Here is a 27744-nt window from a genome sequence, read left to right on the forward strand (position 1 = left end):
TAATAGAGGTGCAGGCTGTTGCATTCCACTCATGTCTGGGTGCTGGGTCTGTCAGTTGTAAGTATTTTCTGGATAAACTGAAACAAGCGTGAACTTTGCTATCCTTTCATTTCCAAAACAGTACAGGGCAAACCTAGCCTTTTTCCCTTAACAATGAAGAAGAGGGATGAAGTGGCTGGATGGGAAATATGACACATGGGATATTTTCTTTAGCATTTCTTTGATATGTAATACACACCGTGTCTTATGTCTAAATTAAATGCATAAGTAAGTATATGTAAGACACTTAAAGTGTTACCATCACAGGTTTGTTTCAGGTTTGTGGATATGAAAGATTTTGAGAATTCTCATTAGTGCTTTAGCAATTTGTGAATGTAAACAAGAATTTATTTGTCTGAATAAATTTTTTTTTTAAGGAGTCATTATGTTGTGAAAGGAAGTAATATAAAGCAATGTGGTGCTTCATGTTGTTCACCATTAAGTTTGTTTCATAGTTGTGTTTAAAAGGGAAATAATGTTTAAATGTTTAAAAGGGAAACACATAGTTGTGTTTAAAAGTTGTGTTTAGGGGAAATAATGTTTTTTGGGGTAGTACGGTTATATAACCATTGTGTATTGCTGATGTGTGTGTGATGTTTTTCTTCTAGCTTGATGTAAGCTTATATCAATGTCAGAATGAATAGATCACTGCAAGCTGTGTTCCTTCTCTTTTTGGATGTGTCATTCATGGAATAATCTGCAGTGAGCAATTTTATTGATTTCAATTTTTTTCTTAGTGAAATAATATGAAAAAGAAAAGTTGAAAAGAACACCAACACTTTGCTGTACTACCTGGTATTTGTGTCACTTCCCCTAATGGCGTTTTTAAGGAGATCGTCTTAGTCAAGGGGTGACTGATGCTTTTAATCAAGGCCATATCACTTATTTCTGTTAGTCGGTTTCTAAACTATAAAGTAAGAATCTTTCTGAAAAGATCCTGAACATATGTAGGATGCACAGTACTGATGAGACCCTGTTAATCTGAACGATTCTAGCATGCTGGAAATTTGTAATTAGCTTGACATTTGTATCAAGGGAGTAAATGGGGATAAGGATAATCTGGGAAAGGAGAAAGTGGTGGAGGAAGTGGGGTTTTCAGAAGATCTGTCCATTTTTTTGGTTTTTTTCCCTGGGCAGAAGCAGGGACAGGGCATTAGCCCTCTTTTGCTGGTTTCCAGATTTTTTTTGCTTGGGTACCTTTGGCTGGGGCTGTGCCTGTGCCTGTGCTTGTTTGCATATTAAAAGCATATGGATATACTGATCTTGCAGGGTCTGAGATCAAATAATCTTTGCTAAAGCACTCTAAACCAGGAGGCGCTACATGGGGTGAGGACGAAATTTATCCTGATGGAGATGACCACCTTCAGGCAAAATCTCAGCTGTGTGTGAGAGATGTAAATGCAGAACACAGAAACCTCAAGCAGAGTGCTCAAGGATTCCTGTGTGCCCTAGTCAGATGGGGCTAATGCTATGCAAGTGAGGCAGAGGACTCTCTTCCCCTTTTCTCTGCTCCCCTAATCAGACCTGTAATTTTGTTTACTTAATTACTATTGTGTGTAGTTGGGAGGCAGTATCGTTACTAATTAGTAATTAATATTTGCAGTAGAATGCCAGTGTGGAGTTATCTATTTGCCTTAGCAAACAGAGCAGTGTCACTTTTGGTTTTTCAGCTGAGACTTTATTATCAAAGATGGTCTGTGTAATTCTGGTGGCTGGTTCCACTCATACTCTATTGAGTCTGAAAGAGACATCCCAGAGAGGGGTTTTGTATGTGTTGTTTTATTATACAAAAATCTAAATATGGGGATGTCGGTCTACCCTAAACCATGGTAGGATCCAGCTATTTCGGTCATCCAGGCAACACAAATTTAAGCCTGTTTGGTACAGAGTGGTTTCTTATATAAATGTTTTTGTTTAACATTCAGTTTTCAAGCAAGTTTAGTTTGAAACATTTCGTGCTTTTCATATATGTTCATTACACAATTCTTGTACAGCTTCTTCAAAAGAATGTATGAACTGATGAGTACAAGTGACAATGGAAGCAATTAACCTCTTTCCCTTCATTATTACTTTTGTTACACTGTGTCCCTTGTTAGAGACCCTTCTACACCCGTTATGTACAATTTCTTGACACTTCTTTGCTATCTGGTAAGAAAAAATTTTCTGTCCTTAGGAACATTAGCTGAAATGGTTTTGGAAGGTAAAACTAGGAAGAAGTATTTCCTAGGCAGATGAAATCAGTAAGCAGCTTTGCTTTTATAGCCGGGAGAGTCATTCTTTAACATACCTAAAATGTGTCTCATATATGGAAAGGGACAGTCCCAGATGAAAATAGTTTTATATTATTTTAGAATGTGTCTGTGGAACATATAAAGGTATTATTGGTCTTTATTAAATAAAAGCGTAGAAGTATTGTGAGGATAAGGATAGTAATAGTTTTAGAGTAACAAAAACCAGAGAGCTAATGTATATAACAAGGAAGATATGGCTCTGAATCAAAATAGTTTGAGTTAGCTAATCAAAACCTGCTTATTTTACTGATACTTTATTAGGAATATAAAAGGTAATGTAAGGATGGTGTTTACTGTGGTAATATTGTAACCATCTACTAGCACAGTATTTGAGAGAAAAGGTTTCAAAGCATCTATAGCAAACTTGTGTTAAATTGGGTTCTCACAGTCATGTTCTTAAAGCAGATTTCAGCAGCCAGCTTTTTTTTAGATATACAGTATGGAAGAGATACTCTAAAAAATGTGAAAATTCCGAGGAGTGTTTAAAATTGTAAAGATTTTTTTGTTATGGGACCTCATATTTAGTAATGCAATAAATGCAGCAACTTAGTAACTCAATAAATGAAAGTATTTGAAGATCAACTGTTGGTAATTAAAATAAAGCCAAACAGGATGTCTGTTCATCCATGGGTATCGATGAAACTATACAGAATAATGAAGTATCGTATTTGCAGTAAGGCCTGTAGGTGGTTTGTCTGAAAGCTGAGCTTTTGAAAGTAGAATAATGTCTTGAAACATTCTAATTTGTGATGCTAATAAACAGAAATAGAAGAGAAAATCCCAGGTGACTGTTCAGGGTAACTCTTAAATGGGAGAAAAACTTTTTTTTTATTGAATTCAGTAGTACAGTTAAATTCAAGAACTAAACTTTTGTCTTTACCCAGCTCTCAAAGGTACCAATCAGTTTGACTAGCTACGTAAGTGCTAGCCTAACCAGATTTATGCTGAGCCTCTTAGCATTACTATATTACTGTATTTATTTTTTTTTTCCCCAAAAAGCATATGACTTGTCTGGAAACGCTAAAAATTATCTTTCAGGACAGAGATTTGAAACTTCTTTAAAAGTTTCCCCAGACCCAGAAGTAAGAGCCCATGTGTGCTCCATGGACAGCATTGTAACTCAGGCCAGGGGTGGGCAGTGGGCAAAGCCCGCTCTCTGCTGCACTGCTCCCCTGGCGTTTTGCTTAACCTCCAAACAACCAGGCTAAAACAAGCCAAATGCAACAAAACTGAAAAGTTACTTTCTTCTACCTTAACTTTTTTCTTTCACTGCACCAAACCTTTGTATTTATTCCCAATGCTGCATCTATACTGTTTCATGAAATTAACTGCATGCTTCTGTTCCCTGTCTTTCCTATTAAGTTGGGTAAGAAAGTAGGAGCCCATGACTATAAATATTCTATTTACCTTACCCTTTCTAGGCGTCTTGATTATATCTATGGCTTGACTTACTAATACAGGGATTTCCTCTCTCTCCATGTCTTCTCCTTTCCTTTGTATTATGCAAACACATGCATTTAGCAGAGAATGGTGTCCATCCTATTCCTTCTCAAGTCTCAGGCTTTTCAGTCATGTGAAAATCTGCAGTTCTGTTAAATCAAAAGATGTCTTTACAATTAAATGTTTCACTCTGCGCTGTACAGCCAGCCTTTCTGACTTCGATACAGTTCTGCTTTTAGGTTCTGGCTACAAGATCATCTTGAAAACAAAATCAAGATGTGCCTCATGACTCTGTTTTTCACTTCTGTACACATACATATGTATTTTTAAGGAAGATCCATTGTGGCAGAACTGACCCTAATGTCAAATCAAATGCAAGGTGGGCAGGGTCAGTTTGGAGGGACAGTCAGCAGCCCTTTGTGATGACCTTGACAGGAAGAGTTTGTGTGAACTGCAGCATCAAACTATTCCCTGTAGTGGAAGCTCTGAGAGTGAGAGGAAGGCAGCACGGATTCTGCCTAATCTCTGGAGTGGGTGGTTTTTTCAGCAGATTGCAAAGCATGGTATTTACCACACCTAATGTACACTAGAGCTAAACGTGGCTCACTTTCTGGAATTCATATTTAATGAAAGGAACCTATCTACTTGGTACTGGTAGATTACTTCCAATGCATAACAGCAAATGTCAGTGGCAGTAAGAAAAAGGAGGCTAGTGATCTAGATAAGATAGAGTATGAGGCAGGCAAGCTGGCTGCCTTTAAAAAGAGAATCAATATAGCTTGAATCTTAAACGCGCTGGAGGAGGTATGTCACTTGCATGTTTTGGCAGGCCATGAGGTGCAGGAAGAGCGGTACCTTTCTGACCTGCAAGGCTGCTGGCTGTGACTCCAGCTGCTGTCAAGGGCACCACAGAGGAGGAGGAATAGGCATTAGCAAGCTATCCTAGTCCTTGTGCCTTTTTAAAACTCTGTTGTTTATTATAATTGCCATGAACGTTTAGAATGGTGGCATTTTCCAGCAGCAGGTGATTTGCAGGGGCAGGAATCGGGGATGGGATTTGGATTGGGCAGATAAGACAAGAGCCCTCTGTTCTCATAGTGCTCACCTCACTGCTTTTTGTTATTACTTTCCTCCTTGGGTCCTGCATGTACTTTTAATTCTATCGTTTAATTTGTAATATACTTCAAAATAGAATGGGAAATCTGTTTGCAAAGGATGTGGGTAACGAATGGTCAGTGTATCCTTTACAGTCCTTTCTTCCCTAATTGTATCTAGACACCAGTAGATCTGCTAGATCAATTTGCTACATTGTAGTGTTCTCTGACATTTAAAGTATATATTTAAAATATTCACGGTAGTAAAAGATGGCTTACAGCAAGCTCAGGAAAAAAATTGTGTATTGCATCTTAGGTCTTTTTCTCACCTTTTGAATTTACTGTGAGCATGCTGAGAAATCAAAATGACAAGGTTGCCATTGATCCCGGTCTTAGTGGTCCTGAATTAACATCCTTTTCTTATCTTGCCCAAATCTCTGTAGGGCAGCCTGAAAGGACAGCAAATTTCAGTGAACTGTGCGACTACTTTGAATTACTATTGTCAGCAATTCTTCTTTGTAGTTATTCAAACTTTATGTAGGGTTGGTGTGCTTTTTTTTTTAAGACCTTTTTTTTTAAAAAAAATTACTCTGGAAGAAAATGGCGTTATTTTACTGATTTCATGTTTACCTTAACAACACTACTCATTTTTAGCAAGCAAAAGTTCTTAAAACCAGGAGTTCATACTCTTGTCTGAAACAAGAACTGAGCAGGTATGTGTCATCTTTTTGGTTTTTTTCATTCTTCAGAAGTCCTCCTGAGTTTGGAAATATTAAAGGAAATTTAGATAGGCACATAAAATAATTTGGGGTGTTTGTACAGTCAGTCTAATGAGGAGTCCTGGAAAGATGAGAAAAAACCCACACTAACTTCTGCATTTTCCTCTTATCCAGAATATCACCTCTTTAACTGCAACTCAAAACCTAGAAAATGAATACACAATAACACTCTGCCTGTGAGATTCTAAAATGTAGTTTGAGGGCTTTGTCAAATGCAGTTACTGTTTTGTTTTCTGATGTTTGCTACTTCTGCTTGAAGCTATTTCACAGCTGGGAGGGACAGGACTCATTCTAAAATAGGCAGCAAAATGTTAATCTGTGAGGGGCTGGGGTTGTGGTGCAAAATGTCAAAAAAGACCATAAACTACTGTTTCAGATTTGGAAATTAAAGGGATATAGTGAAGAGGTCTAGTGAAACAAGGCTATACAATAACATTTTTTGAAAGGTTACTTTGATATAATATAGGGGAGCATGGGCACAATCCAGGGCTGTAATACAGGTTGTTGAAAGTGAGCACACAAATATTTGCCCCTTACACCTGCCATCACATTTCGAGTCAAAGCTGCATAAGTAGCACAAACGTCGAGTAGTCCAGAGTCCTATCAAAAATTGTTTATTTTACTTCCATGGCAGGGATTAGTATTGAATAGCCTCTTGTCTAAAGCCAAAATTTGCAGAAGGCAAACTAGGAGCAGAGATTACGGAGTGCTCTAGTTCTCAAGTGTTGAGCACTCGGCAGCTTCACTGAAGAGTGGGAGTTGCTTGTCTGTTCAGCAGTTTTAAAATCAGGCTACTTGTTTAGCCCAACTTAGCCTGTATGGTTTTTTTAAATGCATTACAGCACACTTCTGTGAATGAGTGTGAACAATGCCATTATGCAATTCTTTGCCATTCATAATGATAGGCATACCGCAGAGTGCATGCAGAGATAAATCCAACAAAACTAGGAATGGGTTTATAATTAGAGCATGGGGGAGGGGAGGAGAGAAAGTAGCTATTTGGAACATATTTTCACTTTTTGTCTTTATTTCTGAAAACGTGTGATATGTCCATCTGGAGCTAAGCTCAGTCTGTTGGGAAGAGCATGATGGAATGTTCTGACAAGCCTCTTCTCACAGCGGCTTTCATCCCTGGAATAACTCTCCCCTTACTCAGTTGTACCAGTCATCTGTCTCACAAACTGAATCAAGATCTCTGTTGCAGTTAAGACAGTCATGTACAGGATAGAGGCTGAAAGAATCAGTCACAGTTTGACTTGATCTTTCTTTTCAGGACCTTTAGCAAATTTTAGTATTCCACCACTATTACATATGGTCTTGTGTTTTACTTTTCACCTCGTTACTGGGGTGTGCATTTCAGCAGAAAAGACAGTGTCTTAAAAGCCTGGATATTTAAGCATGTAAATAAAGTGTATTTAAAAATCAAAAAAGCTACATTAAGGATTGAGTATCTGTTCCCACTTCATAAGCATGGTGCTGAATGTGTAATGAAATGAAACTGCAAAAATATCAATTGATTCTGGAGGTTAATTAGGGACTAAGGATATAAGTGTCCACTTCATTCAGGACTGTACAGAAAAGAGCAGCCTTTTGCGTTATTTTCTTATATTTCCTAAGTAAGTAACTTCCTGATTCTGTATTAATGACAGTAGTAAATGAGCCTGTAGTTTATATTGAGATTGATGAGGGCTGTTAGTGTTAGGTCAAGTGCAAGTTCAACCTTGGTTGCATTGTGGTCTTTTCCCTTTTTTAAATGGGAATCACTTTACATGATGCCCCCTTGTGCTGAGTTACGTACAACTGTTAAACTGTAAAGATGATGCTATATCAAAATGTTTGAGGGTTTTTTCCCATTGCTTTTGATAAGACTGGGGTAGTGGTAAGCTACTGATAGTGTAGGAGGATTGACTAAGCAGGGGAACTCAGGTCTCATGAAGATAAATCTGGGTAACGTGTTGGCTAAATATGCAAGTCAGTATCAGCCCATGTACATGGATCCAAACAAGTCATGCTATGCTACTGATCTGGTTCAAACCTCAACAAGATCAGATAGAGAAATCCTGACTTCTTTCATGGTCAGAATGACTGTTGACGTTGCTTACAAACCATGGGCAGAGAGAATAGTCCTGTGAAGTGTTATCAGGCACCCAGCCCTTCCATCTAAACCAAAGTCATAAAGAGCTGAAAACAATCACGTTGCAGGATTGAGACTGTCTTGAAATTTTATGTAGACTGATTCATTTTATCCTTGGAACATGTACGCCCTGGTGAGTTTTTTAAACAACCTTTAGGTTTTTTTCATTAAGTTAATGCATATTAATTCATGGCTGAATGAATCATATCTTGATTCATATTGTATGCTGCTTGGATGTAGTCACTAATGCAGAAATTAAAGAGGTCCAAAAAATAAGCAAATGTCATCTTATTCACTCAATATTATTATTATTATACATTTATTCTAAGGTCAGGTTTCTATATAATGATAGTATGATGCAAATAAACACATTACTCCTTTAACACAGAATTTAATGGAAAAATGAGTCTTTATCCCTAACCAAGAAACCATGTGTAGAATATGTGAATATTTCACCACAATAAAAGAAATGCAGAGCTATTATTCTATCTGTGATTCAACCGAAGAGATAGGCAAGCTGTCCTTGTTTTGCTTTCTAGCGAAGGGGGGCAGGTGATGGTGTTGGTGGGTGGGACAAACAAAAATCAACAAGCATGGGATGGAAAAGACACTTGGACTTTAAGCTTTGCTTCAGTCTTCGCTCAGAAGCATATTGTTCATGGAAATCAATGGATTGGGAGGAAAGTATGGAAGAACTGAGTCCTTATCTGCATCTTACTGTGTTGTTTCCCATAGTAAAGCATTACCAAATCCAAACCTCAGGCAACTGTCATGCTTCCATTGCTAAGAGAAATGCGACTACCATTACAGCAGGAAAGTGCTTGTAATATCCACTTTACAGAATAAGTTTAAATGATTGTTGTCTATAACACTCTAATATTTGTGCTACTGAGTCAAAAAAACTAAAACAAACACCAACCTAAAAAATATTTTGCTAATACACATGATGCATAACCTAAGATGCCATGTTTTCTGTTTTTTCCTCCAGCTTCGGTGTTAGTACCTGAAGCTTTTGCGGGTTGAAGGTTTTGGAGGTTTTGTGGGACCTTCACACTTCACTTGAATGGAATCTGTTAACAAGTTTGTGTTTGCAAAATATCCAAGTTGAGAAGAAATAATCAATGATTTGGTGAAGGAGGGGAAAAAGAAGAGATTTGGGGCATCTGCCTTGGAAGTGGGTTGTCATCTAAATCTGACATGCTATTGCCTTTCTTTGTCTATATATCTACAGTAGTGCAAAGTAGAGACATACTGCTTCCAAACCCAAATCTGCCATTCATTTCCTTCATACTTGGGTAGCTATTTACACCCGCTCAGAACAATCTACAAGGCACACAAGGGCTGATGCCTTAATACTAGTGTTTGCGGCCCTAGTTGTGGGAGTATCCTGCAACAAGTAGTCGTAAAAGTAGAAACAAGGTCCTGTGAGGGTACAGCCTTTCAAGGTAAGCGGTAGTTGTTCCTGAAGTGTAAATACGTGGAAATTAAGATGTGGGGGGTTTATATCCATTTAACAAACACTGTTACTTTAATTTCCTGTTTATAGTTGTGTTCATTTGAAATTAATAGGGTTGGTGAAACTGTCTGCAGCTATTACTCAGCAATATTTGTGCCTTCATCTCTGAACTGTCCATTAAAGTTAAAAGTGGTAATTCAAGAACTGCTATGAATATAGGAACAGCTGCTCATTGTATGCTGAGAAATCTATGGGTTTTCCCTTGCACTTTTTTTGATTCTGTAAACACCCAGGAAATAGTAGCTTGCTTGCAGCCAGGACCTCTTATGACTTGTAAACATGATATGAGGGTGTATAACAACAGTGGGTTTAAATTCAGCTGATAGTTCATCCGGTGAGGATTTACATTTTTGACTTACCTCCAACACTTCCGCTGCTTCACAGGGGCAAGGGTGTGCATCTAAGGCAATGCAAGGCTGTAGTGAAAGGTGGTAACCACAGCGCAAAACTTAGTCACTCTTCCACGGTGTTATATTTCTAGTACATACCAATGGTTTTTGAATAACTAAAGAGTGCTAAATGAATTAGAGTAGTTTTGGGGAATTTTGTGAGTTGTATATGAGAAAGAATGAATATACAGCAATTCTAAAGAAAGATGTATAAGTGTTTTTCATAGTCATTATTTTAAAACCATACCCCTTAGAACTTTTCTTAAATGACTGGTTAACTAAGGCCCAAGTGGCTTTTAATTTTAAATGTTTTGTAACCCTAAGAGGAATTTAAAGACAAGAATCTGTTTTGGTTGACTATGACAACTTTGCTTTGATTTTTGCTAGAAAATACATGCATCTCCCTGCTGAACAAATGATTGGCACTTCACTAATTTTAAGTAATTCAAATAATTACAGGAAGTAAATTTATTCAGTAGCATGATCATTGCCAGGATAAGCATTACCACTAATGGCTATCTCAGCAAAATCTTCTGTGGCAGCACAAAATGGCAGTGCTGGCAGCCTATTTTGTGATGAATTATGCTGTGAAAAATGGCAAGGTCTGCATACTCACAGCGAAGCAAGAAACGTATGTTTTATTGAAGTTGAAATTTAGGAACCAAACACCAGTCATATAAAAACTCTTGTAACTGCAAAATGTCTTACCTGGGCTATAGTAATCCTTTGTGCAAATGTGCTCTGTTTTGGGTTGCATACCTGCTTAGCGCCACAATACTAGCTGTGTTCAGGCAAGATGTGGCCGGAGGGGCTTGGCATTATCTCAGCCCTCAGCATGATATTTCTAATGTGCAGGCATTCTTATCTGCTGTAACAGCCAGGAAGTTACAGATGGTCCCTGGGGTTTGTTTCCCTCCTTTGACACCGAGAGTGATCCTTTATATGCTTTGTAGCACAGGATTGTTGTACAGCTAGTAGTGTACATCCTCACACTTGCCAGCTTTAGTACAACCAAAGAACTGTAAATAAAAAATAGAGCAGTGTTTTTGACAAATTCAAAGTATATCAGGGGAGCATACAGATGGAAGCCTGGTCTCTTTGACATGGTGGTATCAGAAAAAAAAATCTGCACAAGCTGCCAGAAAAATGCAAGCTGGAGGGTGTGATTGAAGCCCGACCTTCGAGTGAGCTTAAAGGGGTGTGCTCAACATAGAGTACAAACACAGCAGGTATTATAATTATCTGTTCAACTTGGTCTGCAATGAAAACTTACCATAAAGCTTAAAAAGAAGAAAAAAAAAATCAGAACCATATTTGCTTGTGTGTTCATTGTAATTTATCTGTTTGCTTATTTTGACTACCGACTGTTGATTATTTATATACATTTCAAGTACAAGAACTTTGAGGAAATAGTGTTTCAGTGTAATGTTTAAATATAGTCAAGTGTTTTCATTAGTATTACTCTCTACCCAAATAAATGATCTCATTACACCCAGATACAAAAATATCTATGATCTGTGATGGAATGCAAGATGTATATTGTTCAGAGTAGCTATTCTATTTATTAAGACACCTCTGTAGCAAGAAGGCCTTAATATGTGAAGAAACCAGGTTATAGATCTTTTTCTTTCCCTCTCCTTCACTCTTTATAAAAAAGATATTTCCTTTAGGCTTTATTATTTTTTCTGCTGTTAAAATTCCTTCACCCAATTGCAGAATTATGTGTAATAGAAATGGGGGGAAATATTTTCAAATATAAATGCTATACCTAACAGATACAGGCATTTTGGCTAATCTGGTTACCATGGTAAGATCTGTGGAGGATGCTTGTAGCATATCGGTCTCTGTATGTTTTTCCAGCAGACTGGTTTTAATTTTCTAGGATCATTTACAAGCTGTAATGATATTAATCTATTTGTATCCTCTTTCAGCACTTCCTTTGCTTTGCAGTGGAAGCCCCTTAATATAGATTGACTGGAGAAGGACGGTTTTGTCCTTCTTGCTGTCTGTCTGAAGTGCCCTGTGTGACTAGAGAGCAGGGCTATCAGGGGAAGGATGACCTAATATACTGCAGGCAGGAAGCAGAGCTGATTAGTCTGCCTCGGAGAGATGCCATTACAGGGTGTGACTGGGGTGATATAAATCTGCTAAGGAAGGTTTTTTTCTTGTCAAAATGGTCATTAAAACATGTATAGAAGGAAAAAAGAAGTCTGAGAACATATTCATCAATGTTTGGTTAATTATTTATATGAGCACATGATTATTTCCTCCACATAACATGATAGGGATCATACTTTCTGTTCTGAATTCCCCAAGTCAAATGTCACTTTCTTTTTTCACCATGTAGAAATGTTTTATCTCAAAGCAGAAAAGTCCTCACAGCAGAGTTAACAAGGACCCACCTCAGGGACAGTGTGGAAATTCCATGCTTAATCCACCATCTGCTGGTTCAGGGCAGAGGTTTGAATTGGGGGAAGCTTTGGTCTGGTGTCTGGGAGATGTGTGTTCAGATACCTACACAGAGGGTAAATGGACTGCTTAAGTCTTCATGAGTAGGACGTGGAGCTATAAAGCCAAAGGGAAACCAGGCAAGAAGAGTGTTGGTATACCACTGTGACTATTTTTCCAGCTGAATTAGTTGACAAATTCAAACTGTATCCGTCATCAGGTTGAAACAGTCTTTTCAAGTAAAGCTTCTGTATATTGGATTATTAGTTGCACAAATTATTTCTGATGACATGACACATATGGCATTGTTGCCTTTGCGGACATAAGCATATTTAGTATTACTGAGTTAATATTACCAAAGTCTGATCTTCTCCTAGTGCTTCCATGGCACTACTTACTTCCATAGGAAACTTACAAAAATCTCAGCATTTTGTCTTAGTTGCCAGTTGCAACGTCAACTAAAACCAAAGTGAAAATGAAGTATGACTTGTTTATTTGTTGAACAAGAGACTAATCTTCACAACAGGCATCTGAGCTTAAATGTCAGTTTTGTATTCATTAGCTTGCCATCTTTAGTCTGCTAGCACTAGTTTGTGTTTGAGAGACTGCACTTTCAGATAGAGATGGTAGGGCACAGAGAAATGGAAACATGGCAGATCTCCTAGGAGGACAGAGAAGGAAAAAATGGCAGCAGAACACAGAAAGCCTAAAACAACAGGGAATAGGCAATAGACATTAAAGGTCTGAGAATCAGGGGAATATAGAAGTGACAAGAGGACTCTGATTAGCAAGAGGAAGCTTAGAGCTGAAGTAACAATAAAACCAATCCAGTTAGCAATCAAAAACAGAGGCCAGAACACCAGAAAACGTTGAAAATTGTAAACAAATTTGCGTCCTATCTACATTAATGTAAAATGTAGGATACTACTTGCTGTGTTACAGCTGAGTAGTACACATCATGCATAGGGTGTAGTGTGTAGTGATTTTCTACCGCAGTGTTGTAAAGTTGCCATTGATAAATGTCTCTGTACAGCTGTAACAAGATGCACATTTCAATGTGCCTTACTTGACTGAGTATTACTCACTGACTGAGGATTACACAGTAACCAATAGCCAGGATACCTAAATTATGTCTTTGCTACAGTTCTGAGTGCTTCACAATTTTGGGTAACTTTCTTGGTCTCTGTGCTCTAGGTCTTGGGTAGAGATGTTTAGAGTTGCTGTAGTACTACTTGTTTCATTGCAAATCACAAATAAAGCTGGGAATAAACCCAAGAAGGATCAATTTGTGGTCTTGTGCTGTAACTTCTGAACCACTCTGTCATATACAATATAACCACCAGCAGAGATGCTCCATGATTGACAGCTTGCAAGGTAGTACAGAATATTGTAGGTAATACATTTCAGAGCCTGTAGTGAAGTTGTTTCCTGTATCTGAGATCTGCATCAAATGCCATTAGATGCTATTTACTGATCTCAGAGTCAACTGATACAATATAAAACATGCTTCTTATCTTTCCAAAGTATTTAAGTCTTTAATAGGGCTATAAGAGTATAGTCTGAAAGCAGCTGATTATTCTTGTAGTCTAGCAAAAATACAATTTTAACAGTAGCAAGACCCTTACAATTTAAATGTCACCATATAGAAAGGTGTATGTGACCCTGTGAAGTCTGCATTAAACAGGCTGAGTTGGGTAAGTGAAAAGGTAACAGAGTTAAAATAAAACTGGTGAGGGGGGTTCTGACTGTTGTCTAGCCTAGCTGCAGCAAAACAGAATGAGGCCAGAACTGATACATTCTATAGCATAAGCTATCAAAACCTGACACTATCTCAGGATTAGCATCCAAAAAAGCTGCTGCATGGCCTCAGGGCATGTTTAGTTACCTTGCTGTATCCTTGTTGTGACAGGTTAATACTTTAATTCATACTGCCTGGTTTTGCCCCTGTTGTCTTTTCTTGTAGATTCCAACATTTGTAAGACAATGGAACTCATAGGATTAAGTGTAGATGTTAGTTGTCTCCCCCCATCAACATCTCAGAAATCAATCTGGAAACGCTAGAGGGTGGTCTTTTCGAAGGGGAAGAAAAGTTAAAGGAAAAATGTGGAACAACTTGAATTGTTCAGTATACTACTTCACTTTGTATTTTCTCTTTCATATTCAGTGGCATTTTCAAGAGAAAAATTAATGCATGCAAACCAACTTTAGGATAGTCTCTGCCTGCTTTTTAGAATGCAAGAGTTAATGAGCACCATGGTGAGATAGGTGAGGATACTAATGTCCATTTTTCAGCTGAAAAGTAGCAGCAGTGGGAAAACCTGCTTATTGAGGGAGCTACCCTTAGAACTCCTGTATTTATAAGTTTGAATTTATGCAAGTGGGGACTTAGGACTGGAAGCTTCTGCATGAAATCATGGATGACAAGTCATCGTGCTTGTTCTGTCCTTTTTAAGACTCTTCATCGTCTGTCATCGAGCTTTAAACTGGAAATACAGAAGCATAGCTGATGGTAAACATGTTTTTCTGATGAGCTAAATCAATAGCATCCACTCAAACTGGCACAGATATGCTAATAAGCATGGGTTGCTGCAGATTTTGCAGATTTTATGTATAGTTTTAAAGCTTTTTATGTGACTAATGCATATGTATTTTCTTATTGAAAAGAATCAGGTACGTTAACACTGGAAACATTTTGAAAATGACTGGCTTTCTTTGGGGATGTGTAAGTATGGAAATATAGGAGAGGGTGGAAAGAGTAATTTTGTTCTCTGCGACTGGTACATTGTCAGATGTAAATGCTTCGACCCTGCTCACTGGAAAAGAAAATCTGCTGGTCTCTCTTCACAATGAAGAGCCACTAGTGTGAAAATTTTCACACTATGTTGTACTGTATGCCATGAACTTGATATAGGGAGAAACACACTTGATTAACACTTTGCAGTGTTTATGTATTCAGTAAAAATTTGCCCATCTTCTCACTTCTCTGCCTTCCTGCTTCCATTTGCTGCTCTTTGGTATTGCACACAATTTCAGTGCAGTCTTAATGTCATGTAACACCTCTCTTTCTTCGATGTAAAGGTAATGTTTTTCAGTACAGTTCATAGAAGAGATTTGAGACCTTAAATAGTGACTTGGCCTCTTTCTTCATTTACATGCTTTGAAGTGAGCCATTTATCTGAGAGGCAGGCGTTTTAGGTGCAGGAAGGTAACATTAGGGAAAGTGGCTCCTCTCTAGAGCCACATGTGGCTTTTGAATGGTCCCTGAGTGGCTGATGTGCCAGAACTTGTAAGCACATGATACTGTAGGCATGATGGCTGCTGAGAAACTGGAATTACCAACTCTGAATTGCAGACCTCGCCAGGTCTCTCTGACACACTCCTTCCTAACAGTGGTGTGGAAATCTTGGGAAGCGTAATCTTTGCCTACTAAAAACCTCCTCTAAAATTTCTGTTCCTCTTATCTCTCCCAGATGCACTGACTGATTTCTTAGTGCTTTGGTAAGAGGTGAAGAGAGCTGGTATGGCAGCTAATGTGGTTGTGCTGTCAGCGTGGAGGTGTGACTGCCTGTCCTAGCTCTGTGGACAAAAAGGTTCTTCCTGCTTTTAAGTACATTAGCTTTGGAGGGGTCCAGATGGTTTGCAACCACTTATTCCATGAATTTGAGCTGGGCAGTGCAGGCAGAATTTCAGCAATATTCTGTTAAGGCTACATTTTCCTTCCCACTCAATCCCACTGTGCCCCTGCGTAGTCTCACTGGGTTTGGAGCTCCAGAACAAGAGGATAGGAGGACCCATAGAATTTAGTCAGCTATGTTGTCTTCTGCTGGTATTTCTGACATGGTTTTGAAAAATTTCAACTCGGTTCTGCAGAAATGTCTGCAGTTATTGTGTACATTACAGAATAAACTATAGGAACCACAATGATAAGCAAGCAGGGGGTTGCTGCCCAGATCCTCTCCTTCTGTCAGTGCCACAAGCCAGTGGGATTTGGGAGTAGATCTTTGCTGTGCAAGAGAGTGAGGGGAGATGCGGGACTGATGCCACATCATAGAAGGACTGCGTTCCTGCCTGAAGATGGAAACAGCATTTTTGTCCCCACTTTCAGTACATGGGGATTATAGGCAGAGAGGGAATGCAGACACCCAGCTAACACAGGCAAATGCTCCTAATGAAGTGGAGGAATGTTTCCATTTTGTGTTTCAATTAATTTTCAATCATGTCCAGGCAAAATGAAGAAAGCCCACAAAGGACCCAACAGTGAAAATGCAACTGATGACAATCTAAGAAATTGGAAAATCCAATTCAGTTTTTGTCACCAGTTAATGCTGAAACAGTTTCATTTGAAAGAGAAATAAAACAGAGCTCTGGCTTATCACTCAAATTGCTTTTGCATTATTTCAGCTGATTTTAAAGCCACATAAAAGGGGAGGGAGTGCAGGGGACACTATCTCTGTTTACTGTACAGAAACTCTTAGTTCTCTTAATGTGTTTAAATAAGCAATTACACTGCAGGGAAGGAATATAATGGTTTAATGCAAGATGTCTTAGAGCTCCTGCAGTCTTTGTCTCTTGTAAGGGGATGAATCGATGTTTTCTTCACAGGTGGCATTCAGTCAGCCAAAACCTGCTAATTGTTTGCTGTCATGGTTATCTTGTGCTTACATGCCATTCACTGGACAGCCATCATAAAATATTAAACGTCAATGCGGAATAGTTCAAGGGTGTTTTTGGGAGGAAAGGGTGGTGTGTTTAGAGTGAGAAAGCAGTCAAGAAAGGGAAGACAGTTTGAAAAACAGCAGCCTTCAGTTTGTGTTACTGTTTTGAGATACGGAAGAGTCTAAGATGAGAAATTCCTGTCTGGTAAAGTATAGTCATGAATTGTTTCTCAATAATAGCACAAAAGCTACAATTATAATCAGAGCCCTTTTATGCTGCAGTCTGCATGAGGTAAGGATGTGGTCCTTCAACCTTTTCACCATCTAAACAGTAAGAAACTGGTGAGCAAAATATGCAGTCAAGGAGACCAGAACGACTGTGATGATTCTGTGTGTGTCTCTAAATATTCCCATTTATTGATTTATCTTTTGCATAGAAGATACAAATTTGGAAGGCCTGTTAGGATGGAGGTAGCAATAATATTGGCAAAAAGGGGAAGTTGGAGAGGAAGTAGGGAGAAAACCTGTTTGTGGAACAGCTAGGCGTCAGGAGGAGGGAACGGTTGACCAGCAGCTGGGAAGGTCTCAGGGTTAAGTGTGAAGTGACCACCATGGCACTGTTGCTATGCTGGTGATTTGGCAGGCTGAAGGGCAGTTCTCTGTCCTCCAAAGGGCTGAGGGTTTTGCTATGGGCCTTTGAAGGGATTCTGTAAGGTCGAGGGGCTCACTAGATATTTTTATTTTTCCTCTCCATCTTTTATACAGCTTGTGGGCATATGCTTGCTCCTGCTTACTCAGCAGACCTTGACCTGATCTCCAGAGCCCCTGGGGAAGATCCATCCTCTCTGTCACCAGTGAGGATGGAAATGGAGGATGGAAACTTTCCCTGCATTGTCACTGCTGTAGCTTTCGTATGATGTCTTACATTATCCCTACTTGAATTACGTTCTTGCTATAAACTGAAAAGCAAGCTGTTTCACAAGCTGTGATCGGTAAAACAGTAGCTATTAAGAGAATGAAAGTAAGTTATTTCTTAAAGTAATGACGCTTTCTTCTTTACTATAAGTAAATTAGAATTGACTAATGGTATCCTTGTTGTTTGTATTTCCATGCAAGCCTTTTTTCAGGCCTCTCTAGGAGCTGTACAGACTGCTTGGTACATAAAACCATACTTGAACTATGCTGTGGAGTTTCCCAAATAGTCTTTGCAACTTTCAGAAGAACAGTGTGATATGGGGAACTGAATCTGTGCAGCTTAATGATTTTTCTTAACCTGCGCTATCTTCCCATTCTTCTACTCTCAAATAATTCATTTTCTAGAGTTCCATATGTATGTCTGCATGTAGTGGGCAGATGGCTATATGTTCGGTCTGAGTTGGCTGATGAAAACTAGTTGTAGTGTGGAAGTTCTGCAGCCATTTTAGTACAGTGCTGTGTCTGGAACTGATGTAACTTTTAAGTTAACTTTCTATTTCAGCATAATTTCTACTAATGGCTTCAAACCTTACCTTTGGCAAAATGTTTTTGTAAAGGAGCCTGACAAGCCAAGGTGGTGTGCTTTTTCTCCAGGCGGAGATCACTCTAGCTGTGCAGAGCTCTTAATTGAATTGCTCAAATAAAAAATATTTGCCAATGACACTGCGTAGTGAATGATGTGGCAACTGTTACTTACAGTGCCAATAGTTTAAATCTCACTTGCTGAGTGCTTGTACTGCTGAACTTGAGTTGCTTGCCTCTATTGTACAAAAATAAGCATGAGTAACAGCCGAAATAACTTACAAGGAACAAACCACACGACAACCTAGCTGAAAAATAAGAGATGGGAATGTGTAATTACCTATTAATCTACACAGAATAAATAACATTACTGATACATGAAGTACAAGAAATAATAAAAATTCTACAGTGTTTTTCACACATATGGGAATATACATCATGGTTGAAAATAGAAGACCTAGTTTAAGTTGCTTTTCGTAGCAGGTTGCAAACACTGGTTTATTTTTAAAGGACTTTCCAGCAAAGTTATGGTAAAGGTACTCCAAGTGACAGAAATGAAAATCCTAGTAAATTACACAGCTCTTCCAGAATAGCATTTCTGGTTGCTGTGTGTTCTGCTTCCATTAATAGTTAAGGTCAGTTCTTTGAAAAACTCCTTAGCAGTTTTGGGCTTTTGGTGCTGGTTTTTTTTCGGTGGTGTTTTTTTTGTGGTTTTTTTTTTTTTTTTCTTTTCTTTTTTGTGTGTGTGCTAGGTTTCCCAAAGCCACTTCCAGTGTCCTCATATGATACTCATATTCAGTCTAGTTCATCAATATGGAACATTACCATCCTAAGTTTCTTACAATGTCAAAATAAATACTTCCTTTCTCACAGTTTCTGAATCCAGATAACCATGGCAAAATATGGTTGATAAATTATTAGCCCCACTCTTAGTATGCTGCACAATTGACTTTGTGTATGTCACAACAGCACAAAACCACAGGCTATACACTAGTACCATCTCAGCAGGATTTTTTATGTGGGTAAATGTTCTGAGCCAAATTCATCTTTTGGGGAATTTTTAGCAGGAAAATTGTTGTAAACTGAGGTATAGAGATACCAAACTTCAGTTTTTCAGGATCCTTTCACTGTTGCCAACCTGCAGTTAGCCCACTCTTTCTGTCCGATGCCTTTATGATTGCAGCTTCTGAGATGGGTACAGCACCTGTCTGAGCTCCAGCTGGCATCAGGTATTGGTGCTAATACCTGAAGCATTTCAGCCTTTTCCAGGATCTGCAAAGCATACTTAAGTCATCTGAAATTCATAAATTCATAGCACACAGAGCTAGGAAGAATCATGGTGATTAAACTGTTCCTCAGCGTGAGGCAGAGAATTTCACTCTGATTTCTGTAACCAGCTCCATAATTTATAGTTTGACAGAAGTATGTTTTTTAGAAAGGTGTCTTGATTTTGCTTTAAAAATTCTCAAAGCATGTATTGTACTTTTTAATCATTCTTTTCCACTAAATAATTCCCTTAAGTGTCAATTTGGTGTGGTTTTTCTGGCATTAGTGTAATTTTTTATGATGTGCTTTTGCATGCTGTTTAATGAGGCTGACTTGATATTTATTGAAGTAATTGTGGGATATATAACACTTGTGAATGCTGTTCCATGAGGTAAATTTTTGTAGGTCTGGATAAAGTGCCAAGTGTTGTCTTGATGCCAAATAAGGCATGGTACTTCATGGAAAACAATGCCCGTGTTGTGGCTGAAAGGGTAACTATTTCCTTTCATGAAATAAGTAGAAATAAGAACAAAAGCAAGCTCTTTGGTTTTGATTTTTTTTTTTCAGCTGTGGAATTGCTGGCATTGTACCAAAAGCAGTAGAAATTATTTTAGTGAAGAAAGCATTAAAACTACTATAAAGCCATTGTTTTTCTGAAAAGTTACCAAGAGAGTGTGTAGGAGGGAGAATTCTGATGAATGTGCAAAATTTATTTTTTTCATCAAATTTTGAAATGCGTTTTGTATCAGCTTTCTCAGGTAAGTGCTGCTGTCGGTATGCACAACACATCTGTGAGTTTTGGAGAATCCTTTGTAACACTCGCACTACATTTTTAGTCTTTACATTTCTAAACTATCCTTAAGAAAAGCCTGGTAAGAAGGCATCAGGTTTGCTTTTGGGATTCAGGCCACATATACAGTAATCATGTGGAAAAACTGATCCCAGCAGCAGTTTTATCTTTAGTCTTTCCATTTCAGTCCAACCTTAGTAACTGCCTCCATTTTTCACCACCCGCACTTTTTTTTTGGTCTTTTTTCTTAAAAAGAGTCCTGGCCTAAAGAAGACAAGAGTGAAAGGAGAGATCAGATGATGAATTTCTGCTAAAATGCAAAGTAATGCTCAGAAATACATTTTTTTGTGTCTCAGTTTCTGATAGTCATAGAATGGTTTGGGTTGGAAGGGATGTGAAAGATCACCTGGCTCCAAACCCCCTGCCATGGGCAGGGACACCTTCCACTAGAGCAGGTTGCTCAGAGCCCCATCCAGCCTGGCCTTGAACACTGCCAGGGATGGGGCACCCCCAGCTTCTCTGGGCAACCTGTTTCAGTGCCTTACCACCATCAGGGTAAATAATTTCTGCCTTGTATCTAATCACAGTTCCAGCTTGTTAAAACTTTACACAAATTAAAGTTTGAGCAATCTGTAATCACTAAAGAAAATTTAAACTCTAGGAGATGACCACTACATTCTGTTTTAGCTTGTACATCTGTTATTCCTATGTGCCTTCACAGGGCTATTGGGCAGAAAAAGTATTTCGCTGTAGTCCAACAGTAAGGATAGCCACCCTTCTATCCTTGTTGCTCACTGTGAATTGGAATGAACACATTTTCCTCTAGAAAAGCATTTGCTGACTTTGATTTTTTTAAAATTTTTTTTCCTTTGCCAAAGTAGTTATATATGGAGTGAGTTTCTGTTTTCAGGAATTATTCTGGGTTTTCATTGGTTGTGTTGGGTTTTTTGTGGGGCTTTTATGTTTAGATGAGCTACCTGCCCATCTTCTAGGAGGATAAAATATAAAGTATTGTTAATGGAGCCTTTGCATTTTTCCTTGGCTCTGTGTGAAGGTGTTCATATATAATTAAAAGAATGCATAGGGTGAATATGTATTTTAACTGCAGCCTATCTAAACTGTTGAGCAGCATGAGACATGTTAACTATGGATGGGATTTTATTTTTAAACAGCTTCCTTGGTAATTTTCAGTTTAATTGTTTCTACCTGATTGCAACACAGCTCTTTAGAGAGTTTTTTTTTTTTTTTTTTCTTCCAACAGATGTGGTCAGGAGTGACATGACCCCCAAGTTACTTTCATGAGGTGAATACTATTCATATTCTATAGATAACCCTGCTCCTAAAAATAGAATAGACTTATTTTCAAAAGAATGCAAGTGTTCCTCTACCAATGAAAACAATTGTTTAAAAACAATGTCATGTGTCATTTTAAACATTAAAGTTGGTTTTTTTTCTTGTTCTTGTAGACTTCTAGACATTCCTTGTTTCTCAACAGCCCATGTTTCTTAACAGTGAATTGCAGGGTACAGAAAGTGATGCCTGAAAGAATTTTTTTTTTTAATTTTCAAATGTAAATGAAGTAAAAGGGTATTCACAATATTAGTATTATTAACTTCTGTATAGAAAAACAACTTCCCAGATTTACAGTCCTTCACTGACTGCAGATAGTAAAGACTAGATGTCTGTGTGTCAATATCAAAATCAGAAAGAGCGAACAGAAGGAAATCTAACTTATTTGGTAGAAATCAGATCCGAAATCCACTTAACCAAATAAACTGCTCATTCATTTCATTAAAGTATGTGATGAATTTTATACAAGTCAATGCTTCAAGGTCTTGTAGTTGGCTTCTTACAGTTTGCCCTGCCAGAGTAAACCCCAGGTCTCTGCTCAGCTTGTTAACTATAGGGCAACAGGGGTTGATGCACAGGGATGCGAATTCACCAACTGTCGGTATTTACAAAGTTCTATGTTCTGAGACAGAGGTTAATCTGGTTCAGATGAAGGATCTATATTGTCTTTAGGGACTTCAAGTAGGTCTCTGTTCATTGGTCTCATTTCCCAGACTACTGGTAGAATTAAGGAAAAGTTCTTGGGAATTTGTGATCAGCTCCTGTAGGTGAAGATGACTCAGCGCTGCCACCAGTTGTGAAGCAAGAACCATTGCTCCTTAAAGATAGGTTTGAATAGTAAATGGATCATGACTCTTCTGAGGTGTCTGGAGTCTTAGCTGAAGTGCTGATGTAAGCCTTCATTGACATCTGCTTCCCTGCAGACCAGAGAACCTTATATTCTTTTTCAGACTGTTCGGTTTAGACGTGTAGAATTATTGGTTTGCTGATAAGAGTATCTTACTGTGTTTTAGTGTAATGATTTTTTCAGTTTCCTATTTATTGTATGCAAGAGAAAAATCAATCTTTTAGTTTTAATTAACTTTTTTGCAGCAGAAGGTAAGAGTATCATCTGGAGAACAGCACTTAAGACAGCAGGGGTATAACTTAAGAGCTGAGTAGAGCTCATGCATTATTTGACTGGACATGTAAGGAGTGGGGACTGATGGTATGTTTCCTTAACCTGTAGCTGTTTTTAATTTGTGGTTTTGATTTATATTCTTTTTTCACTTGGTCCAGCGAGCATCACCTCTATGCCAGCATCTGTTTATCTTGCTGAAAGTCCTGATTTTCCAAATCCTACACATTTGCAGAGAAGGTATTATACCATTAGCGACATTTTGACTTTTGGATGCAACACCTAAATGGAGCTCAAAGCTGTGCCGGTCCTTCGCTGAACATTGATAGGAGACGTTGTCTCTTGATCAGACTTTTTCATGCTGCCTTTACATTATATTCAAAACCTTGTTTGACTCTGTCTTTCCCACTTATACCCTACCCTAATCTGTAGAAATTGCTTACTCTAGTTTCAAACCCTGTAAAGTATATTTTATTCTTGTTCGTATTACTTCTCCCGGATTTCCTTCTTCTGATGCTTTTTTCCTTACTTTGATTTTGACTAGTACTTCTTCCCACTCCTTTAAATGACTGTGTTTTCCCTATCCAGGTGTAGCTTTTCTTGCCACCTTAATACCAACATTATAAAATAATGGGTCAGTCTTAAGTGGGGGGGGGGAAAGTAACGCATTCCTTTTTCATACCAGTCCTCTGCTAACCTTGACTGTGCTCTGAGAAGTCTTCCTTTTCCTTCTCCTTTACTTCTGTTATCTTCTCTTGGCTTGGCTTTTCATACTGCAGAGTTCTAAAATCTGTCGCTTTCTGTTCACTTCTACTCATGTAAAGTTGGCTTATGCCATGAATTTCTCTTGGCGAGGTTTGTTGTAAGCTCATTCCCTTTTCTGTCAGCTCTGACTATGTTTTTTCCCCCAGACTTGCCGGGTGTTTGGCATGTGCTTTTGCCATGTTGCTCTTTTCATCTCTGTCTTTCTGCATGAATTTAATAGTCTGTATCCTGATTTCTAAGACTCTTGCCCAGCTCAGTTACTGCCTTCATACCATTCTCTTCAGCTGATGCAACATCTTTAAATCTACTTTTCACATCTCCTGAGATTTTAGCAGAGGTCTCCTGCATAGCTTCTAGCTGATTAGGGTTTGCTTTCCCCTCCCCCCGCCTCTTAATCTCGCCTGGCTATGCTTCAGAACAGGGCCCTCATCTTTACAGAACACATTCAGGCAAGTAGAAGTGTATGACAAACTTGGTGTAATTTTTCACTGTCATCTTTCTGTGGAAAATTGGGCATTGGAAAGCAAATGAAAATTCTTGGTTTGTCTCTTGTGGGAAGTATGCTCATTTATCCTTTGGTAATTTGTTTGCAGCTGAAGAAATAAACTTGGGTCCCTTGGTTTTGATAATTCCCTGCTAGACTTACAATGAAATTTCATCCCTGGAAATGCAGCAGTTGCAAATAACTTCATTGCTAGTCCCTTTAATGTAAAAAGTAAAGTCTTTCCATTAATTTCCCCTTGAATTAATTAGTAAATTCTTTTCTGTCCTTTAGAATGTCTTTTTACAATGGTCCATTTGTCTATGTGTTGGGTTTTTTTTTTCTATATAATGGTTCTGGATTCCTCAGCAGAACTCTGATAGTAATGAACAACTTTTCATTCATAACTCTTTGTAGGAATGGTGCAGGCATTTGGTCTTAAACAGTGAAGAAATGTTGTGCTGTAATTTGTCCAAGTAGCTGATGTTCTCTCTTGTCTGTTGACATATTGCAAAAATTGTCCCTGCAAGGAAGAACCGTAATGCAGGAGGTCTTGCATCGCTTTTATTCTTTATGTTACTCCCTGGATAAAATCAATACTGAAGAAGTCCATTTACCTTAATCTTCTAATAGCCTAATGTCCTTCAGCACAGCTGCTGCTGTTGTGTGTGGGTTGGTTTTTTTTTTTTTGTACTTCAGCCTTCCTTGCTGTTACTGCCTCTCCAAAAGGGAGTAGAGAATGTATGTGCACCTTGTCTGTTTCTTAGTATTGCTGTTGATTGTAAGATCTTGGAACAGGTCTGTTATTGTTTTGCAGAAATACTTGCAAAATTGTTACTGGCCACCTTTTGCTCCTGAGGTCAGGCTTGCAAAGCTCTTAGCCATTTCTTTTGTCTGCATGAAATCTTTTGTGGGATGTCTTGAAAGGCTCGGTGTGGGGTCGCTGTCCCCATTCCTCTCAACCTACTCAGATCCTTCATGTGATCAGCAGCTGTGGAAGCTTTCAGATGAACTGTTAAACAGAGATTAATTCTGTTAATTAGAATTGCTACTGGGACTCCAAATAAAAAGTAGTTTTCAAGAAAAAGGAGGAAATGACCTTGTGAGGTGTTGGTTGTCCCATCAGCTGAAGACATCCTTGTTCACTAACAGACTGTTAACTAATTTGCTCATATAAGGATGGGCTTCCTAATGCTCAACACTGTCAACAGAAGAACAGTTAAAGATGGAGTACACCTACCTACTCAGAATGGGATTCCTGACATAATAAAGCAGTGTGTCTGGAGGGTACGTACCCTGTGTCAGTAGAGGCTGAATGAGATAATCTGATAGGTCACTTGGGCTGTGTCTGCATGACGCAGTACAACATCATGCAGATGTATCAGAAATCTCTGTGCAAGTCATCACTGAAACAACGCAGCTGGAAAGTAGATTGTACTAAACTTGGGGTTTGTGTGATGTACTTGGGCTGTTTCTTGGGTTAGCTTGTGTACGTCTTGATTTCTTATTTTCATCATGAGGTATGAACTGTGTATAATGAGTCCCTTTTCAACCAGACATCTGTGTAGCTCTAATTAAAACCCTTTAAATAATATGTTCCAAGTTACAGTAAAACTCCTGTACTTAGTCTAAATAAGATGTTGCAAGACTTTTTATATAGTGAAAAACTTACACACCTGCAAAGCTGCTTAAAGTTTTAAAATTGAGCTAATATGTATGTTCAAATAAAAATTTATACACTTGTGATACATATTTTTGTCTGTTCATAAAGGTGTATATATGACTATTGTGTTTATTTATGTATTTCCTTAATATTTTCTCTATTAACAGATTGTAAGAGGCTTTAAAATTAATTTTTACCTTATCAGTATGACACTGACATTAGTTAGCAGCATGAGATTTTCTTATATTTTGGTTGTGTTTACTTTGTTGGTGAATCTGTCTGCTCTTATGCAACATCGGCATTCTGTCTTTGAATAATCCAGGAAAAACCTTTTTCTGAAAGCATCCACATTTTCTGTTGAAATACATTTTAAAATAAGAACGCATTTGATTTGTTGAGAGAACTCCTAATTCCACAATCTCTCCCGGAGAACAGTTAATTTTGTCTATAAAATATTATGTTGTTACATAAATACAGAGGAAACAAAGATATAAATAAACTTTGTAGATACTCTCTAATATTTTTTTAATAATTCTAATACTTCTTTATAAGAGGAAATACCCGCTGTTTTTACAAAAGACTTAAAAAGACAATTGCTGAAGAAATAAAAAAATGTATTTAATGAGCAAGCATGAATGATGAATTGTTATTCTTGGAGAGATGTAATTAAATAATGTATGAACTGGTTATTCTGAACAGCTGACAGCAGATAACTCTTTCTAGGTTTTCAGTCGCTATTTTTTGTTTTACTGAATAAAATGCATGAGTGACCTAAATCTAATAAATTTATGCTTGTGTTAAAGGCTAAACAGAAATAAGTAACCATATAAAGTCATTATAATAAATCTTCAAAATACACAAGAAAAAGTTCTCATTTTCTGAAGCCTGAGCAGCCTAAATGTGTACCTTGTACTACTAAGAAGTCTGTGTGAATGCTATGATGTTGTTGAGATTTTCTTTGTAAAATCTATTGAATTGGAAACATTTCATTTCAATAAGCTATTAAGCAATTTTCTCATAACTAACACACAAACCTCTTTTTCCCAACATCTGTACCTGCAGTATGTTAAGAAAGGGAATACATGCTTTTGTGATCACCCATACCTTTGTAGGCTGTATATTTTCTTGCACGGTGAATGTTACAAGTGCAAACTGCTTTGAGATTGAAATTGGGAGTGGGGTTTACTGCTTCTATTTGTGGCTCCTTTGAGCAGCCAGTTGCCTAGGAGATCACTGGCAAAACCCCAGCAACTACTTGCACCACGTTATCCTATAAAGTAAGCGCTGCAACAGATCTAGTGACAATCATTAGACACTTCCTGAGAAAACACCCTGGAGGCTTTAGAAGGTTTTATATTTCCACCACCTGTTTCATTGTCACATCTGCTCTTCAGCAAACAGAAAGGGAAATGTTTATGCTTGCTATATAAATATAATATTTGTTTCTTTCCCCAATATAACCAATCAATGACTACTAAAAAAACATTTCTTTTCCTGCCTCATGTAATCCTTCTTTGTGTCAGAGATAATTAGCAGCCATCTAATAAGATTAGCTAACTTCTGTGATTAGTGAGCTCAAACCCTGTCCTTTTCCTTTTGCAGGTAAGTGAATGTGGCACTGAGCATCCCTATCTACATTATATCACTTTCTTTGGCTGTCATTTCTGATGCCAATTTATGGATGAAAACAATAAAGGCAATAGAGGAATAATGACATGCAGGTACTGTTGATGCTGTTGGATTATATTCTGAGGAAGATGGTAAGTGGGATGTTTTCCATCTTCGCATACATCATGATAACATTTTTACCAATTTGCTGCTGACATCTAGCAGCAGCCTGTTGTGCTCTTGGAAACCAGCTCTGTGTGGTGTTGCTGAAAAGAGGATAAAATGGGAGATGCTTTGTTGTATTGGTGGATACTAGTTTTCTGCAGACTTGTATTCCTGGGTTGCAGGGTTTTTGGACGTGCTTCTCTCTGAAAGGTTATGAGCGTTTTCCTTTGGATTTGGATGTTTCAGCTTGGAAAATG

At 38.1% G+C, this 27744-nt stretch overlaps 1 protein-coding gene across 3 annotated transcripts in view; it reads left to right on the forward strand.

Moving 5' to 3' along the window:
• The window catches only part of ANK3 (ankyrin 3), a 374228-nt gene that overhangs the window by 73698 nt on the left and 272786 nt on the right, over positions 1 to 27744 (forward strand). The window contains exon 1 of one of the 3 annotated variants that reach the window (XM_056352839.1): positions 27361 to 27474. The exons of the other annotated variants lie outside the window; for them this stretch is intronic. Coding sequence (XP_056208814.1) covers positions 27430 to 27474 — 45 coding nt within the window. The 5' untranslated portion in view covers positions 27361 to 27429. Of the gene's footprint in view, positions 1 to 27360; positions 27475 to 27744 lie in introns of those variants that run through there. 3 annotated transcript variants of the gene reach the window in all.

The sequence above is a fragment of the Falco biarmicus genome, chromosome 9 (genome assembly GCF_023638135.1).
Source record: "Falco biarmicus isolate bFalBia1 chromosome 9, bFalBia1.pri, whole genome shotgun sequence".
NCBI classification, from domain to species: Eukaryota; Metazoa; Chordata; class Aves; order Falconiformes; family Falconidae; genus Falco; species Falco biarmicus.